We start from the raw sequence: 20,611 nt of genomic DNA on the forward strand, positions 1-20,611 counted from the left end.
GACAAGGATCCCAGAAGGGAAACTCTCCCTTTTTACTTCCAGCTCTCCAAAGGCTTGGATGGACATTAAACCCCCTCAGACTCTCAGTACAACATGAGCAACTATAACATATCTCGTGCTTACATATAAAGTCAAAGGTACAAGCCTGTGTACATAAAAATGTATATAGAGACGTTAGCTACGACTCCCAAGGCACATCTCAACAGAAACACTCGGGTGGTGTCCATGAATTCAGCATGACACGGCATACAACTCCCAAATTCAACAACAAAAGATCCTGGAAATTGTGACTGAACAGACTGAAGATTTTTAACTATTTGGGAAATGGGAGTTTACCTCACAGAGCCACATAGCTGCAGCCTTAGAGGGAGGGTTTGGGAGGGTTTGGGAGGGTTTGGGAGCTAACAGGAAAGGACTGTGGGTAAAATGTAAATGAAGAAGATAATTAACAATGACTAGATCGTGTTCTCAGACTTAAGGGCCTGTTAGCATGTTAGCTTTCTGTTAGCTACATGTCAGTATGGATTGTTAGTTCCTTATCCAGATAGCTAAATAAATCCAGCCCAACTGTCGGATGCTACAGTACTTTCACATCTGGACCAGTTCTGGCACACACGTATCACATCTTCCAGCTGTCAGTCCATACTGGAGGATAACAGCTGGAATCTGCCCAGATGTGGATATGGGGCTAAGGGCCCAGGTGTTTGTTGGTCCAGAAAGTTTATTCTGCTATCTAGGTAGGCTAACAGGCTAACGCAGGCTTGATGTTACAGATGTTTCTCAGTTTGCTCTTTGAGGGAACTGTTGGGTTTGTCTCTATGACAAAGTCAGGTCTTGACCCCATAAAGTTCCTTGATATAATATGCATTGTGATTTTATAATCAAATCAAAATAAAGAATAAAAGTAGCGGTAAGAAAATATGTGCACAATCCATAAGTTTGGTACCGTGCAAATACAAGAATTTCATAACACAACCATCTGTGTGTTTTGTTTTCACCGAGAAATGTAAGCGTGTGTTTTGTTCGCCCTGATGAGATCATTTCTGCCTTCAGTGCAGACAAATGTTTGTGATCTCTGATCTGCCAGTACGTTGTGGCTTTAGACCCGCTGCTCCAGCCTCGCACAGTGAAACAAACATCATGGATCAGCAGACATGAAAGTCCTGCAGGCTTTTAGCTGATCGGCCAAAACAAACAGTCGAGCTCAACACAACTGGTAAAAAAAAACAGCGGACTTGAAACCGTCTTGTTTTCATACTGTGTAATTTGTGCTGAATCATGGTTCCCTGTGTGTGTGTGTGTGTGTGTGTGTGTGTGTGCAGGCCACTCCGGTCTTTGTAGGGCTGATCCTCCTGGAGATGGTGGTGGGCCTGCTGAAGACAGGAGCCGCGGTCGTCACCATCAGCGATGGACTCACCTCCGTATCAGCCGGAATGATCTCCAGACTCCCAATGTGAGTGTGGAGGCAGGTCACAGTGTGAGAGACACAGGGACCGCAGCACCTGGACACGGACATTGTTATCTTTATCACAGCTGTTTTTAGTGTTCTGATTCAAATATATGGCACCTGCAAGATTCAGGTTGCAGCCTTGTCTGCCCCATGGCCTTATGGGTAGTGAAGTCCATTTATCCAAAGATGTATCCATCTAAATTATCATCTGTACTTTCCGCACAAGTAAAACTCATTCATTCATTTATTATATTTATTTTAACTCATGAGAAAAATGAAAATGTCAGAGACAAAAGAAACAATAATGTTGAGCTTAACATAAAAGTGTCAGGAAACAGAAAAGTGTCAAGAATTCGAACAATAATAAAGGCCAGAAAAATATTTAGAATAAATAAAAACCACAACAATAATAGAAACATTAAAGTAAAGATGTACAGATCAACTAAAACAGGAAAGAATGTGATGTGATTAACAATTTCAAGTGCCCTTAGGATAAATGTGAAGAAAGTTTTAAATAAGTGGTTCCACATTGCACAGTGAGAGTGGAGAGTCCAGCTGGCTGGTGCCGTCACTTTTCCGATACCGAGTCACTAGTGTCCAGGCTGCCCTGAAAAGTAGCTGCTGAGATGTATTATAACCTCTTGGCTTGTAAACACAACAATAGCTGAAGCTCTTGGCCAGACTGAACAGCTGTCATTGCTAACGATAGTTATGTACTGTAGCAATAGCAAACCCCTTTCAACAGCCCCTTTAAAGTGGACTTTCTCTCTAAAGTCTTTCTGATCAGTGTCCAACCACTGTCCACAGATCTCTGTAGGAGAAGATATGGTAAAATTTTTGATTCATGCTCTTGTCAGAAATTAAAGCAAAAACCTCTTTTATCAGCAACATATGGTTTTTCAGACATAGATCGGTCAAAGATCAGTTGAGTACGGTGGCCCTGAGGGCTCAATGCACTGCCACTTAAGAAAACACCTGCAAAAAAAAGACCAAACATGCTACTGTACAAATTTAGAAAACAGCTTTACAACAATTTGACAAACGGACCTGGTACTGTCAGAGTAAATGTTGTGCTATTGTCCCAGCCTGGTCCGTCACTTATTTGTGTCCTCAGGAACATCTCTGGTTTGTTTTTCTAGCGTATTTATTGTTAAAATTGTTTTTTAATTTGTAGTGCATTTGTGTCTTTTGTGTTTTCTTAAGCTGCAGCGCGTTGAGCTCTTAGGACCACATGCTCTTGATCACACAGCATCTCTACACGTTTTCTGCTTTGGTACCATTATTATGGAGAGCACACAAGAATATTTCATTATAATTAGTACTTTCCTACACTGATTTAAATGTATTTATGCCATATACAGGATACACTGTACTGTTGGATTATTGTGAGTCAAGAAACAAGACATCTTGTCCTTAAGACCATTTTAAAAGAAGGCAAAATATCTGTTGCATGGACGGGACCGTGCTAACACATTATTATGTATTCTGTCTTGAAATGAGACTTCCACAGACGAAGCCCTTGAAATGGAAAACAGCTACAGAGCTGAAAAAGACAGACTAGGCGTCCGGCCAGCGTGGTCTACTAACTATTTTTGAGAGTCAGTTGGATGGAGAGTAGAACAGTGGTGTCTGATGGTACAGTAGAGGCTGTTAAAGCAAAACACACAAACAGACGAACAGCAGCTCTGACCATTTCCCTGCCGCAGGTTGTTGATGAGAGGCTGCGAGCTGACGGCGTACGCGTACGTGTGGGAGCGGTACCGGCTGCTGGAGCTGCCCTGGGACTCGGCCTGGACCTGGTGGTTCACCTTCCTGGGGGTGGACTTCTGCTACTACTGGGTGCACCGCTTCGCTCACGGTACCAGCACCACACACTCACACACCGCACAGAGAAAGGGGGCAAAATGGTGTTTTCTATCTGATTTTGGTGAAGTGGTCAGTTTGGCAAATTGGCCCATAGTCCCTATAGTCCTAGGAGTAGGTTCGTTCATTTTAATTGTCGGTGCAAGCTACTTTTAGAACGGTGGAGCAGAGCCGTGAGCTGCTCAGAGCTACGCTACGGAGGATAATGGGATTTCTTGGTTTCCCTCATCAAATACACAATCCAACAACTCCAAAACGCTCTGGTGGACAAGTTGTGAGCTGCACATTCACCACACTATGAGATAATAATGGAACGTTAAGAGACTTGTTGTTTTGGAGGTAAATTCATACAAAACCGCTGATGCACGTTCCCGTTGGGGGCAGTTTTTCAGCAAGCAGTCTCTGCATTTGCCTCGAAAACAACTCGATCTCGGAAACCAAGAAATCCCATTAGCCTCTGTAGCGCAGCTCTGAGCAGCTCGCGGTTCTGCTCCGCCGTTCTAAAAATACCTTGCACCGACAATTAAAGTTAACAGACCTACTCCTATAGGGATTATGACAATGGGCCAGTTTGCCAAAATATTGAACTATCCCTTTAAAAGGTGGATGTGACAGCTTTGAAGTTTGCTCCTTCATGGAGCGTGGCGGCTGCGGTCAGCCCAGATTCACGGCGGTTACTACGGATTTGAATAGTGACCACTTTCCCTGGTGGAAAAAGAATCAAAATGTCAGTAGAAACTTTCCAAACCAACCCTACAGCATAATCCTCCTCCTCCCCCTCCTCCTCCTCCTCCTCCTCCTCCTCCTCCTCCTCCCCCTCCTCCTCCTCCTCCTCCTCCTCCTCCTCCTCCTCCTCCTCCTCCTCCTCCTCCTCCTGCTCTTTCTCCTCCTCCTCCTCCTCCTGCTCTTCCACTGACCAGACGCACGCTTGCTGTGTTTGAAGCCGTTCTATTTAAGCTGCACTCCCGAGGCTTTTACACATCCAGACTACAAGAATGAAGGAAGTGTTGTGTTTGTGTTCTCGCTCTAAAGTAAGTAAAAGTGAGATTACTTTGCCAGTATATCCCCACCGCCCGCCAGCGCCCGGCTACCCATCCTCCTCTTTCATGTGCCTCTAAGATAAAACCAACACAGGAACTACAAAGCCTTCCCGATGATAAATGGTTGTAAAAATGTTGATTTAGTTGCCATCCCTGCAGGAAGGAGTCGTGAAGATAGCACACACATCATGCTTTCCTGGACGTCGCAGAGAGAGGAAGCAATTATTTTTGAGTTACATCCAGCTGCTTCAGAGCCGTGCAGATGTGAGAGGCCGTGGTCTCCAGAGGACTTGTGGTCTGAACCCGCCGCTGTCACAGCAACAGGCTGTATATAGTCACGGCTCTGGAGCGCCGAACATCCTGCAGCATCACGCCACTGACAGCAGCAATATAAAAAAAAATAAACTGAAATGAAAAATATTTACCGGATACAGCGTTCGGCCTCGACGTCTTTACAAAATAAAAGGACTCCCTCCATGTGCGCTGGCTGATGCGCGTGCCAGATGCCCAGCTGCCCCGCCGCACAGCGCAGCACACCGGAAAAGAGGTATTTATCTGTGGCCTGCGCTCGTGTTTATTTGTGTCAGTGGCACATCCAGCCTGCCCGACGTCTGGTCCACATAGTTTTGGATGAAAGTCCACTGCCGCTGTGTTGACATTAGAGCTTGGCCTCCACAGAAGCTGGGTTTTTTTATTTTATTTTGTCTATTTATTTAAAGCAACTGCCGCAGCTCCACGGCAAGTGGCCTACATGATTCTGAGGTGACGGAGAACCTCACCGTCACCTCAGGACGCCTCCACTCCAACACTCGGTGTGCTCCAGAGGGCATTGTTAGCTCCCACCGACTTGGCAGGGTTCATGTGATGTGGTGTTATTGTCATCATGTGCAATTACTGCACAGGTTCTCTCTGCAGGGACGCTGCTCTGACCCCATTTCTTTTTGTACATGAACATTAAAAACCTTGCAGCTGGATAAAGAGCCAGTGACATCATTCTGAGGCCAAAAGTGATGATTATTCTCTTCTATTGTTAATTTCATTAGCTGATGAATCAGTTCATCTGTGAAAGATCCGAGAACGGTTCATTAGCTTTGTCTGATTGAGTTTATTGGTCAGAAACGTCTTAACAAAGTGAATAACATGAATGATAATGTTGTGTGTTCAGTCTAGAAGGAAAACAGTGACGATAACAACTTAATTTACAAAGTGAGAAAACACATAATGTGTCCCGAGGCTTCTCAGACACTCTCTCACGTCTTCCTCCTCCTCCTCCTCTTCCTCCTCCTCCTCCTCCTCCTCCTCCTCTTCCTCCTGGGAGTCTGTGTTGCCGATGGTTTCCTGACTTTCCTCTCCTGACCCTCGGCTGCTCTTTCTAAACACTCATCACCTGTTGATCCCTGTGTTTCTGTGTTTCTGTGTTTCTGTGTTTCCTGTGGCCCTGACTAAGCTGACCAGTCTCTCTGTATCTCTCTGTCTCTAACACCTGCCAGGCCTCGCTCCACCAGAGACCGAGCTCAGTAAACTGGCTTTAACTTGTTTCTCCAGCTCTGTTGTTGTTACACAATCGTTTCTGGCTCGGCTCATGTGAACAAACCAGTGAGTTCCTCCAGGAGGAACCGTCTGAAAATGTGTTGTCTCCATATTTAGATAACATCACGTCACCCCGTCTCCATGACGACTGGCTTTTCACCTACCTTTGAATACAGTTTTTTCATTCACTTCCAAATCCATCCATCCATCCATCCATCCATCCATCCATCCATCCATCCATCCATCCATCCATCCATCCATCCATCCATTTCAACATCAAATAAAATATTACATTTACATTTAAAATGCAGCATAATCATGTAACATTTTAAACCCACTTATCTTGTATCTAATTCGCTGTATAGCTCCTGTGAACATCACTTGTAATACAGGAAGAAAACAAATATATATTTTCAAACATGCTGACATGTTTCCCAATTTCCCAATAACATTACGTTATTGGGAAATAGCCCTTTAACATTGTCACCAATCAAGATAAGGGCTTTTTTATTGTTGATTCATATGCTAATTAATTTCTTAAAGATACCCCAAGAAGTTTGCTTTTGGTTATAAAAGAGTTTCATATTAATGTGGATGAATCTACATGACCCACACTTGTTAACACTTAAATCTATCGTTTTGTCTTTATAGTTATTGTAATATTATTTTTTCGTGGTTGACTCTCCCAGCATTTCCTGGTTTCCCGGACGCTGCCCGGTGGGTCAGGAGAATAACGCCGCCTGATCGCTAGTCTGCTTCGTTTATGGTCGAAACTATGACAGTATCTGATCGTCTTCCATCCTCCGACTTTCATTCTTGATGAATGAAAACTTTCTTGGCAAATGCTTTTGCTTTCATCCGTCTTGCGCCGGTCCAAGAATTGTGTGCGCGGAGGCTCATGGGAAATGTAGTTTGAAAACACAGCTTTCTGAAAGTCCTCGTAGTCCCTTTAATTCATTAAAAAGACATAAATGGCAAAATAAAAAACATGCTTGTCACAGTCTGATGTCTTATTCCCTCTGATTGGTTGATTGTGTCGAAAACCAAAAGAAGACATACACATCACTAGATGGACAACAAGCTCATTATTCACATTTGTACCTGGAAACAACTGATTGATTGATTATTCAAAAGGTTGCATTTTTCTTTTGATTGGCCATTGAAAGATTTCACAAAAATTATTTAAAAAAACCTTGGAAACAGAAAACTGAAGTAGAGATAGAAACAGAACGATCTTTATTTTATTCACTGTTGTGTAAAGAGTAAACGATGAGGAAAAATAAATCAATAAGAACACACAAGCACCAAATCCAGTTTGAACCACAACATTTTGATTTCATCACTAATTCAGTTTGTTTAGTGTTTCTGCCTTGGGCATGTTTCCTGTTAGATTGAACCTGTGTGTTTCTGTTGTCTTGCTGAATATGGTGCATTTTATCACAGTGTAAGAGTCAGCCAGGGTCTTGGTAGTTAAAGACTGGGCTGGTGGCCTTGGCAGTAAACTGATGTGGATCAGTTGCTGAGTCTCTGTCCTGGTGTCAATAAAGCTCCTCGTTTGTCTCTAAATCCAGGAAACCAGCGCGAGCAGCACTCGCTGACGTTCTGAGGGTTAATGCTCCATGTGTGCAACTTATTTTTAGCATCGCCATGGTGACTTGTCTGCTGAGTAATATTCGGCGAAACCTGAAAGGGGATTTAATGATGTGTGTGTTCCCGGAGTTGCCCTCATTGTCTGACGATGCAGAGCGGTGACGCTCACGGTATCGAATATCTGCTCGGTTTATTTGGTTGGAATTCTTTTATTTCTGAGCTGCAGAATCTTTTTTTCTTTTATGAAAAAGAAAAAAAAAAGTTTCCACTTACTTTCATTTCCTCCTCTTCCAGCCCGTTGGGGTTGTTATTATGGAACATTGTGGGGTCGCAGCAGATAATTGTCTGGAGCTGTGGCCGCAGAGCTCTCGCTTCAGGATGTATAAGCTTTTCCCCTCGTTACCAAAAGGGGGGACGCGGCCCGGCCCGACCGCAGGACCGAGCCGGCACGGTCCTCAGTCCTCACTCTGGTCGGGCCGAGGTCGTCTCGGTCAACCAGGATCTGACCTCCGGCTCTTTCCAGAAGCAAAGGTTCAACCAAAATATTCCAGTGTGTGGGATGGATGCTGCCTGTAATGAAGCAGCGAGGAATGAGACGCATGTAGGATGTGGCCAAAGAGCAGTTTGATGAGTGTCAAATTGTCATGTAACAATGCTTTAGGAGGGCCTGCCTTGTTTTATTGAGCTCATATCTCGGAGACATGAAAGCAGCAGGAACCGTGCATCTGTAATCCTATTGTCAAGACATCAGAGTCATAAATCTCCCGATTACATAATACGGAAAAGTCACAATAGAAAACTGCAAAAAGAGGCAAAGTGACATCCTCTGCTGGGAAATCCGAACCCTTATTAGCCTCAGTGTAAAATATCAATTTCAGCTTGACCAGTTTTATGGCCCTGCTTTTTTTCCTAGTTTCCCCTCTCTGCACTTCCACATGAAAGGACAGCTCGGAGATAATTAAGTGGAAAGTACTTTGAAAGGCGGTCGCTCGGTCGTCTGTGCCGATGCCTTCTTCGCCGAGGAGACATTACCGCCTCGGCTCGGCTCTCCAGAGCCAGACGCTGTGATCTTGGAGATAGCAGCGGTCCCGATGGAGGGGAAAGTGAGCTCCACGCCAGGCTGCAGCCGCTCAGGCCCTGGAACCTTCAGGAGTCTCCATCGGCAGAGATATTAGCAAACTCTATGCAGAAGCTCGGCTGTGTTCGGGAATCTGAATCTGCATATACAGACAAATACCAGCCGCGGTTAGAGTTGAGGCCAAGGTGGAATCTCAAACATTTGAATGACCTTTGTGTATACAGTGACTCAGATGAAGCGCTGCTTTATCTTAACCCTTCGTATCTGCTGTATTTGCTTGAACTCTATAAATTGGTGGCCCCTCGGTTGATGCTCTACAAGTGGTGGTGGTTGCATTTTTCACCGTTTTATTTTGCTTTTCAAGACACAAAAATGTAAATGTACTGGTTGCAGGCAGATTTTTAGCAGGTACATCTCCCTTCACCTCTGGAATATCGTGACCCTGACTAAATATTTAACCAGTGGTATATGTGTAACAGCCTTCTGTAAACACCTTAGTTTAATAACCTGGTGACTGACAAAAACAGAAACCCAAATTCCAATTTCCCCCCACGTCTGCCCCCCCCCCGCCCACCTCAGCTCCTCTCCCCCCATCAGACTGACTATATATATATTCACAGCTCCTCTATTCTGAACCAGCCTGGAACCAGATGGGTTTTGGGTGAGCAGGAGGCCGACTCGGTTCAGATGCGGCCATGTTGTTGACAGGCCTGTTGATTCTGTTTATTCTAACCTCATATGGCAAGCACCACTAATAGCAGCTCTAGTCCGGGGCAGCATCTATATCCAGGCATGCCAGCCAGGCTGAAGCCATTAATCAGCAAGTCAGCTGTCCATACTCTGATTATATGTGAGGTAATGGAGTTGAGCTGCAGTCGTCTCACCACACCAAGTGCTGCTGCTGCTGCTGCTGCTGCTGCTGCTGGGTTACACTTATAGCTCAGGAACATCAGAGAGACACTCAGAGGTCTCATGAGATGCTGTTACTGCTCTTTTAATGCGATGCACTTCCTGTTTAAGCCGGAGTTCAAGTGTGACCGAGTCAGCTGTTGAAAAAGAGGATGATATGACAATAATGGAATTTTGGGGATTATTCTACCAAAGCTCCACAAGTCTCATGAACTAATCTGGGTTTTAGCTGGAAGTGAACTGTGGTAGAAACCGGAAATGTTATTGATGGTAGCATTCTCTGTGGTAATTAGCGAATTATTAGGGCCCGAGCGGCGACTGCAAGTCGCCCAGCGAAAGCCCTATTGTAATTGCTATGTTTATTATTATATTCTCCCTAAAATCGCATTTTTGGGGGCCTCAACATGCCCCAAAACGCGTGAATTTTGGCATGCACATCAGGCCTCGCGAAAAATTTGATATTTTAAAGTCGTTGGAAATGGGCGTGGCCAAATGGCTGAATAGCGCCCCCTACAAACACGTGTCAATGGCATCGCCATCGTCTTACTTTGTCATACACACACAAAATTCAGTAGACATATGTATTATACCCAGATATACAAAAAATCCTCTTGACCTCATGACCTCAACACAACAGGAAGTCGGCCATTTTGGTTTTGAGTTTTCCCGCCTAAAATTAACTCCTCCCAGAGCGTTCGCCCGATCAAGTTCAAATTAGGTATACCACATCTCCAGACCTAGCTGAGCTTATCTTGTGCTCCGTGAGTCCGTAGGTCAAAGGGTGTGGCTGCCAGCGCTCAATTCACTTTGGCGTGCTCGCCATGTCCATACGAGTGGCTCTCACGCCCACATACTTCATCCAATCAACTTCAAACTTGCTGGACATGATGATGGCTCCGCCCTGAACGTCCCGATATATTAACTTCCTACGTAACTCATAGCGCCCCCCGGTGGTAACAGGAAGTGAACTAAAATTTGGAAAATGTACATACTTTATCCCATCAACTTCATTCCACTTCTAAAACATGCAGAACCAGTTGGTGAAGTTACATTATGAACGCTGTGAAGCTACGTGTAATGGCGTCCCTGTGGGGGCGTGGCTAACATTCCTCGCCATGACAATACGTTTGGCTTTATGATGGCTTTAATGAACTCGTATCAACATGAAAATTGGTACACAGATCCAGGGTCACGACCTCAACGTCTCCATATGCTCATAGGCGATCTCACTCATTCGCCCCCTAGTGGAAACAGGAAGTGGCATATTTTACATCAACATTGTCCGATTTCCACGAAACTTCACATGTGTGATGAGGGACTGACCCTGAACACACCTGCACGCATCCCATTACTGCCCCCTAGTGGATGAACCATTAACTGCTCATAACTCCCTCATGCTTTGTCCGATTCACTCCAAACTTAACATGTGTGATGAGGGACTGACCCTGAACGCACCCACCCACAACTGCTTAGCGCCACCTGGTGGATGAACGAAACATTGCAGCCCCGACATGCCTCAGGCCCCGCGGTGGCATGGGCGAGCGAGGGCCCGTCATCGCCGCTTGCGGCTTTAATTATTTGATGAAGTCTTAGTCTCTGTAGTTTTAGCCCTGTAGTAACCTGTAGTTAGAAGTACATGTGAGGTAACCGACTGAACCCTGACTGCAACAAACCTTGGAAAGAGTACGGACAACAGGATGAACTCTGTTTGATCTTTTTGAGACTAAACTGGGTTATAAATTCCTATAGTTAAAGGAAGAAATGGGGTTTAACATACCATCACCTGTGGGTCACACATCCGTTGAGTGTTGCACCCTGATTGTTGATTATTACCTTGGAGAGCTCATCTGACTGGAATTGAGTATAAGAAGGGGCTGCAGCCACTGGTCAGTGGACACAACCCTGAGCTACTAGACTGCTGTGTGGTTCTGTGTTGTGTCCTTCTCTATAGAGAATAAAGTCACTGTGCATGATAATTGGTCTTGTTTTGACTCTCCACAGGCCTGAGAGAACAAGCTGCTAGTTCCCCTGTCTTGCACAGTTACATTCACATGTAGATCTTGTCCTGTGCCATGGGAGGTAATAAGAGATAATTCAATGAAATATTGATGTTGTGTTAATAACACACACATAATAATGTTGTGATGACAGTATCTGTTGTTCATCGTATGTTGCCTTTTCGTTCTCCATTAACTTTAATTATTGTGGTGACTCTCTCCATCTCCATACATTTGTATTTGATCCTCATTCAGATGTTAATTAGACAGTCCTTCCAGAAAAATACAGAGGTTTTTTGTGATTGTTGCAGACAAAAACCCTCGATTATGAGGCAGGTTTTCCTAAAAATTGTGCATTTTATGCAGTGAAATGGTGGGAATTTGCTAAATTTGCAGGAGCTGGAAAAAGTGTGATTTGATGGGGGGAAAAACACCCCGTCCTCACATTTATATCTCTTAGGTTGTCTTATGTGTTAACACACACACACACACACACACACACACACACACACACACACACACACACACACACACACACACACACAGCTGTCACTAACATTACATCCCTTTGTCCCACACACTTAGACAATTCAATATTTCAACATTAGCATAAGCAGCATAAGCATAATTATTTTTTAATCATTGGGCTATTTTTTATTTTCTCTCTTACTCATGACATTTCACTGCCAAATTACGTCACTTCATAACGATTCCAAGGCAACAGGGGAGAAATGGCTGCTCCTGGGTGAAGTAAACATGCAACATTTTCAACTCTCTGTGAAGGTATACTATACTATACAGTATGTGAATTTTGCAACTGAAATGCAGAGATTATGAAATTGTGCAAGCCTCACATGCTTCACGCATTTTGCACTGAAATAGGTGATTTATGCAGCGAAAGTGCTGCGTCGTGGAAAAAATGTAGTTTGGTCACTCACTCCTCCTGCCTGCTGCTCTTGTAGCCCCGCCCCCCTCCTACATCCTCTGTGGCTGTTACCTGGTGGCCACGCCCCCCCGAGTCCTGCAGACAGCTGCAGCTGTTCAGACAAACAGATGTGCTCGGCGCTCCTCTGCTCTCCTCCGTTGTCCTCCATCCCCAAGGAGACGCGGCCGACGTGGATGTTATTGTTTAAAGAGGAGCTCCTCCTGGATGTGTGGCAGGGTGGAGGGTGTGGGGGCTGTGGGGGTGGGGGGGTAGCCGGCCCCCAGGAGGCCGGGGCTCCATAAATCTTCACTCTGACGGCAAGTTCCTGGCACAGTGCAGGTTGCAGGGCTGACAAAAGAATCCGGGCCCCCGCTCAGTTTGCTGGTTCAGTCGGTGTGGTTTGGTCAGGATGTGGGGGTCTGGCTCACGGCAGCAGAAGACAGCAAGTGAAAGGCCTCATGGGAGGCAGAGATAACATCAACAGTGATCTATAGGTCACTGTGCTCTCACTCTGTCTGCTGTGTGTGATAAAAGAGACAGAGACAGAGACAGAGACAGACTGGTCTGATTGAACCCAGTCATCACAGAGGGAAAACGTCCACTGGGCCTGTGTAGAAAATGGAGAGCAGCAGAGTGTTGTGATGGTTGGGAGGGTCGCTGAGCTCAGCAGAGGCCACAGTCCGGCTGTCTGCTGCCCTCGTGTGCTCCGCTCGCCGAACCGACAGCCTTCCGTCTGTCCACAGCGTTGACAGACGAGGTTTCACCGCTGAGGACCGACCTCCACAGACCTCCACACACCACAGAGCTGCAGTGTGGATGTGTAGGATGAAGATGGACAAAAGTCTGTGGGTGTTTGCCCACCAGGCTGACCTCTCATCAGCAAGGTCAATGAGCATTAACTATGACCTATGACCTCGGACCTGTACAGTGCTGGGGGGCAACACATGACTATCTAACACATTACTGTCATCCACAACTTTTGGCTGTAATGAGAAGTGTAACTGGTGGATTTTTCAAATTAAATAACACAATAACAATAATCACCATTTAAATGGACTTGTCTTGTTACTTTATGTGGAAATAGCCATAGAGGATTACACTGTTTATCATCATTGATCGGCTGGCTTGGTGGGCAAGGTCACAACACTCCAAACCCACACAATGGTGGACCAGTCGGGCCTGAGTTTATTGCCCTGGAAATACAAACATTGTTTCTCCCTTCTCGGACACAGTGGTGATCTGTTGTCTATGTGCAGGTGTGAAAACTTTAACCACAATAAAGACCAGTCATTCAAATCTTCTGAAGCACCAAACTAATCAAAACACTTCTGCAGAGTTGGTCCCTTAATAAGAGAATTGTAGTAAAAACTAGGGATATACAAGTACTCACTCTTGAGTACTCAGAGATACCGGGTACTTGTACTTTCATATATATGAAAGAGAGAGAGAGAGAGAGAGAGATTTGACTTTCAACGTCGGCTGCATTAATGTACATAGCGGAAACCCTGTTTTTTTTTTTTGCCTTGAGAATCGGCGGCTGGTATTGTCTTTACGAGAAGAGATACTTTGAAATAGGCCATACAGATATCGGTACTCGTCCATCCCTAGTAAAAAACCAATGGAAAAGTTACTTTCCTAAGTTACTAATTACTTTTTATCAGTAGTAGTTTGTTGTAGTTCAATTATTTCTTGAAAGAACTAACTAGTAGCTGTTCTTTTAGTAACTGCCCAATACGGGACCTGCTGACACACACGATTGGCTGGTTGGATACTTGCATGAATAAGCAGGTGTTCCTGATAAAGTGGCGACAGTTTGAATCTCTATTGTGTGTCATCAGTCTGCAGCAGAGCAATAAAGTAAGTTTAATATGTAATATAATCAATTGGAATAGATTTAAATTCTAAAGTATAAGAGAAAAGCTATTTTACCTCAGCCGTCACTTTTCTACACATAGTTTTTACACCCTCTTTGTGAGAGCTGTAAGTGGCCCTGACCAGGGTGAGTGTGTTTAGTTTAGTGCGTGTGACTGAGCTGTGTGGACAGCATGAAGTATGGCAGCAGCGGAGGGGAGTTGGCTGACCGTCCCACCGAGTCCAGCGCTCCCTGTTTGGGTTGGCACCCCATCCAAGAGCCCTCCAATCCAAACACTGGAGGGCCGTTCACAGCCCATTACCTCGGTGACTGACGGGGCAGCCCACCACTTGCAGGGCTGCACATGAAGGACGTGGCTGGTTGGTGCCAGGAGTTTGTCGCTGAGGGTGATGATTTAGGCAGCTGATTGATGTGCCTGTAAAAGCATTTCATAAGCTTTGAGTGGCTCGAAATAGTTGATTTGGATCTCCATCCACGCTGATTATTTTTCTTTTGTCTGTTCATACTTTCTTTTTATAGCAGCATTATTCAAGGTACAGTTTGATAATTATTGGCACTTACTGCAGGCCCCTACTGGAGCTGGATTTATGGGGCTCAATAGGACTTTGGTTCCTGGGTTTATACGACTCTGGTTATGTAAGCAGCGCTCCTGACAGGGCTGAGGTGGACGTAAACAGACTCCGTTAAAGTCTAACTCAGTCATGTTAACATGACTGATTATGACTTATAGGTCTTGATTATGTGTCATGCTGTGATTCAACAACTCAATTTGAAAATGTAGCATATTACGTCACCCTGCTGCCAGCCAGCCCCTCTTTGTTGTTATTCAGAGTGTTGGGACAGTAGGGAATTTTTTTTTTCTTTGCATAGGATTTGGTACTGTGGGAGGTGTAAAAGCAATAATACTTCAACTTTCAAGCTGAAAAACGGTCTTTTAAATAGCCAATGCAACCAAATTACCTCAAAAATAAACATATAGATTAACTCCTAATAGTATCTGACCTTGTGGATTCTGCCACCACCCCAAAACACTACAGTACTCATTGCTATTAAGAAATTATTACTGCTGAATTTCTAGAAGAATCACACTTAATCACAACTAACAAGAATTAGAATAAAAAGAAATCAATGAGTTTCATACTAGTAGATCCAACTATAGCTTTAGATGCTATCTAACTGGTATAGAGCTGCTATCTAACTACCTAGCCCAATGAAAACTAGTTTCAGATGGGGTTGAGCAGATGGATGCTGCTATAACAACCTTAAAGCAGAAGTAAGTGATATATTTGTGTTAATATAAGTCTTAAATAGTTATATCTTCCGACAGCAATCACTTCTATAGAGTGTTTGGCCTGAAACACGGGTCTGTCAGTCCCTCTGCTCTGCTCTGAGCCGAAGAGAAAACATTTATCGTATCCTACAGTTTTTATCCAATGAGGAGAGAGAACGGCATGCAGGGCTGTGTGTGCAGCCAAGGAACGCCGTGAATGTGGCGACGTAGGGACGAGGATTGTTATGGTGCGTTCAAGGAAACTCGTATTTTTCCGACCGTGAAGTGGTACCAGTTCGATCTGGTACGAGTTCACCGGTCAGAAGGTACGAGTGGCCGTTATAGTGACTTTCACCGGTAAAACAGGTCGGAAAAACACGAGTGGGTTGCCTGGAACGCTACAAAGTCGTAAGTTGTGACTTGAAGCTGTAATTTACGATTTCAAAAGCCTGCCTGGAACGCAGCATTAGCGAAAACGACCGGACAACTTACTTCTGCTTTAAAGTCTTTTTTTTCATAAACTGGTAACTGCTCCTAGCTGCTAGCTACTGATTAGCTGAACACAGTGTTGAGTTGAGCTCTACATTCCATGTGATTGCAGCAGAAATCCCAATCAGATATTTGAAAACCTAGATAAACCACCCCCATCTGTCATAATACTAGAGGTATAGTTTAACTCATCCGCTTAATCGTTAGCCAGAAGCTTCTATAGCTAAGGCGTTCTACAGATTCTGGAATATTTAGACTTTCCTTAAACCATATGGCCCAAGTTTGAGATTTCTCACGTGTTTAATGGGTATGCAGCAGCCAGTATTTTCTGTAGCCATGGTAAAAGCAACAAGTCGTCCTGAATGAACAATAAAACAGGCTGTTTGTCATCCTCAATTGTCTTTCCGTGTCTTCACCAACTGTTCGCATGAATAGCTTTTATTTATTTTATGTAAAGCAACAACTTTTTGTGAATGTCGCCTTGTTGACTATAACGTTGTTGCAGTCCAGACAACAGCCGTGACTGGAAGGGCCACTAGAGGTCCTCGTCAGGTAAACATCATCACAGCTTATTATTAGGATTTGAATGATGCACTAATGCTGCCCTTTCCACCATGATGACAGTCTTGCATCAACCGTCATAACTGTCCATCACCTTCTTGTTATTCCTGAGAAATCCTGAGTTGCGGCTCGCTTGAGGCCAGTTGGAAGTGCCGTCCTCAGCGTTTCTCTGCTCTTGCTGGGAACGCAGACTCTGTGGCATTGGTTCTCACCATTAACGGGGCTTCCCTCCTGAATAAACCCTGCCAAACTATGCAGTGTCCCGCCGAGTCCAGAGATGAGGACATGGGCTTGCAGTGAAGCCTAGCGGTTCCTACTTCCTATCAATGACAACAAGCATCAATCTTAACCGCCCTTAGTCCTGGACCCTGCCAAGCACTAGTCCAGTGAGACGCGGAAAAGCAAAAGACTCAGGCTGTTGGAATTAAACAAAGGCTGGATTATCCTCTGAATATGTCTCTTTGCGAGACAGTTCATCTCTGAATCCCCCATGGTTCAGAGCGGAAGGAACGTCATCATTTTTGTTCTTGACTGCTGCACTCAGTCGTCTCCCCTCTCCTTGTTTCCCCTCCTCTCCTGACCGTCTGTCAGTTGCGTTGAGAGGGCAAATAAAGTTTGAAATAAAACCTTACCCTGTTGCTTCCATTTCCACCCCATCCAAAATACACCGTTTAACACTGAATATGACACTTCCAAAAACATTCCCCGTGACATTTATTCTCTCACACCTGCTGAAATCCAGCAATAACCCCCGTTAAATAAGCGAGGTGTGGACTATTGCTCGGAAGTGGTAGTTTTCACTCAGAGCTCTTCGGGGTTTCCCCAAACAGTTGAGGAATTCCACCTCCGTTTAACTGATTGGAAACGTCTTCGGGTGGATCTCAGCGCTCCTCCGCTCCGCTTACACAACACTCACCTTCACTTCTCAGCCGAGTGTTTGTTCAGGTGCGGCGGACGCCTCGACCCGTTGGGTTTTTAACGACTGTCGATGCAATTCACAAGTTTATGAAACAGTGAGAGAGGAGGAGTTGGAGATGTGGCTTTGAGAATGATTCTTCAAAATGGAGAGGGAGAAATCCCACACCGGGTCAAGCTGTTACCGTGTGTGTGCGTTTATACGTGTGTCTGTGTGTGAATGGATTTATGTGCTTGCACGCTAGGTTAAAGGGATTGTTATTTGCTTTCTGGTTAGCTTCACTTAGCACAAAGACTGGAAGCAAACACCTAGCCGAGTTCTGTCCAAATGAAACGTAATCAGCCAATCCCCAACTCTGAAACCTGATCATGCTATATATTTGTTTAATCCATAAAAATTGAAGCATAAATATGACAGTTCACCGTTTTTACAGGAAGTTTTGTGCCTGACTATTTCATAGCAGGGAGCAGTAAAACCACCAGAACCCGCAGAGCACATAATCTTTAATAAAAACACATTTGCGAAGCAGATATCACTCATAAAACAGCTAATTCTTGCTTTACACTTTGGTTTATAAAGTCGTTGAACAAGTTAATTGGAGCATGTTTTTCTCAGGCGGAGCTAGGCTAGCCGTTTCGCACAGTTTTCAGTAAGCTAATGGGCTTTAGCTTTCTTTTAAGACACGTGGGATATTAAAACTCTGAAAAGTCTTCAGATAAACTAAAACAAACGTCATCATGCTAAAAATAAAGTCGTGTGCGTCTGCAGAGACTCTTCTATAATTAAAGTTTGATTGTTTGATAGTTGATCTTTTAATGACAAATCCCCGTCATCACATATACCAAGGCCGCTGCATGAAACTCAAACCTCATTTAATAACTTGGGCTGATTTTATTATATTGAATACATTACCGTACGTCGTCTATATGGAGCTTTGTGGTTCTGCAATATTTGAAGGTTACTGTTCTCCCTTGTATGGCTGCAGAAGCCAAAATGGGCCAGAGGAGCCAAAAAGCACAGACCAGACGGGGTGGTCCGGAAACGGCCCGGAGATCCAGTGAAATTTAACAAGCATGTTCCCTTTGGATGTTAAAATGAAGTGTAACACAGATATTAATGTAGCAAGTATCACAACACAGCAGAGGAATGTAAACTGGAGCACTGGGACATCAGGTTGGATGCTTACCAGCTGCACCCGAATACTCCCGCCATCATAATAGCCTGAACCCCCCCTCCGCCCCCAATCCAGCCCCCTCAAGTGGACAGCTCAGACTTGACTTTTCATCATGGTTGGCCAGGAGTGAGACCAAAATGGCTCCGTCTGTGGGATGAAAGTGTCTAGTTACTCATCTGGGGAAGAAGCAGAGTTGATTGTTGACATAAATCATTTGTCCTGGTGATGTAAAGGCAGCTCAGCGTGTGTGTGTGTGTGTGTGTGTGTGTGTGTGTGAGGTAAGGTCAGCTGAGCATGTGTGCGTGATGTAAAGGAGACGTGTGTTCACATTCAAGACCTGCACATGAATCATGTGTAGAAAGTTATATGGCTGCTGTTACCTCAGAGTCATAAGAAGGTGAATGAAGTGATAACCTCTTATGAGATCTGGACTCTTGGAATCGTGTTTTATGACGTACTGTACCCGTGTGTGTGTGTGTGTGTCCAGAGGTGTCCCTCCTGTGGGCTGCCCACCAGGTTCACCACAGTTCAGAGTACTACAACCTCACCACGGCCCTCAGGCAGTCCCTCACCCAGCAGTTCACATCATGGGTAAGGTCTGATCTCCTCTCCTAACGAACAAGTCAGCAAATACAATCAGCTGATTGACAATAAATCAGATTAATTGGTGCTACTCTACAGGTCCCACCACAAAGATAATCTTATTTTGAATCAATCCCACCAACACTGACCTGTTGCTCACTCATGCACCAGATGTGTAGTAATCCATAAGTGAAAATACAGCACTATTTACTCTTATTATTTGTCTATAAAGATTTATGTCTTCAATAAAAGACAATCCTTCTGCAAAGTCACATGACTGATTGGCAGAATGCAGATTGAAACCTCATAATATAGAAAAACCTCATAATATAGAAACTATGTGTCATCAAAGTCTTTATAGGCGATATAGAACATCTCCCACTAGCATCCACACATTAGCAGTGATGTGGGAAATGCTAGTGACGTTACTGTGTGTGTGAATCAAAGTTAACATTTTGAGGGTGGGAAACGTCCCATCTGTTGCACATAAACTCGCCTCGTGTCTGTTTATTATGCAACATGTTAATAAAAGAGGAATTTTAAAGCAAGCCAGGGAGCAGTGGTCCAGCCTGAGGATGTCACAGTAGATGTTGTCAGATGTGTTGTGTCTTGATTTTTCCTCCTCTCTTCAGATTTTCTACCTGCCCATGGCTGTGGCTGTTCCTCCGTCCATCTTCGCTGTTCACCTACAGTTAAACCTGCTCTACCAGTTCTGGATCCACACAGAGGTAAATGTAAAAACTCAGGTCGTAGGCTCTGTCATCGCTTCGGCCGCGGCCGTGGAAAAACACTGAAATAATTTGGACTACCTGAATTTGACAGAATGTCACACACGGTACATTTGTACAGCGATGAGAGACGAGCTGTCTCGATGTTACGGTGTGTTAGTTAAAACAACGACGCCACTGGAGGGAGCATGAAAGGTGTTGTTGTACCTGTGAAAGCATTTAACAGCTGCACAGAGTCCACATTGACTGAGAATCCAGTTTATCAATGGCTCCGAATGGGAGCATCAGCTTAACCCTACAAATGTGAATGTAAAAACATATTTCATAGATTTATTGATGCATTTTCTTAAAGGGATACTTCACCCAAAATCGATAATTCACCAATTTTCTACTCACCGTCATGCCAAGGAAGGGTTTGGAGAACTTTCAGAGTCATCAAAACGCTTTTGGAGTTCCAGGGGTGGGGTCCGACTGGCAACAGATTTTCATATAATAGCCGCGGATAGAGTTCACTTTGGATGTTTCATAGTGTGTTTTGGACGATTCAAAATGCCTCCATACTAGTAGTAGTAAACTTATGTAGGATAGCCACAGGTTAATGAAGTAAAAGAGAAAACTAAAATACATCCACCCAAA

The 20,611-nt window shown here is 44.4% G+C and overlaps 1 protein-coding gene across 1 annotated transcript in view; it reads left to right on the plus strand.

Annotated features, from left to right (window-relative positions):
- The window catches only part of agmo (alkylglycerol monooxygenase), a 60,771-nt gene that overhangs the window by 6,753 nt on the left and 33,407 nt on the right, over positions 1-20,611 (plus strand). Inside the window, exons 2-5 of the mRNA XM_085803485.1 lie at positions 1,323-1,453; positions 3,157-3,308; positions 19,153-19,256; positions 19,880-19,975. Of these exons, the coding sequence (XP_085659611.1) occupies positions 1,323-1,453; positions 3,157-3,308; positions 19,153-19,256; positions 19,880-19,975 (483 nt within the window). The remainder of the gene's footprint in view (positions 1-1,322; positions 1,454-3,156; positions 3,309-19,152; positions 19,257-19,879; positions 19,976-20,611) is intronic.

The sequence above is a fragment of the Trachurus japonicus genome, chromosome 16, assembly GCF_045865225.1.
Source record: "Trachurus japonicus isolate A0001 chromosome 16, Traja_1.0".
Classification (NCBI taxonomy): Eukaryota; Metazoa; Chordata; class Actinopteri; order Carangiformes; family Carangidae; genus Trachurus; species Trachurus japonicus.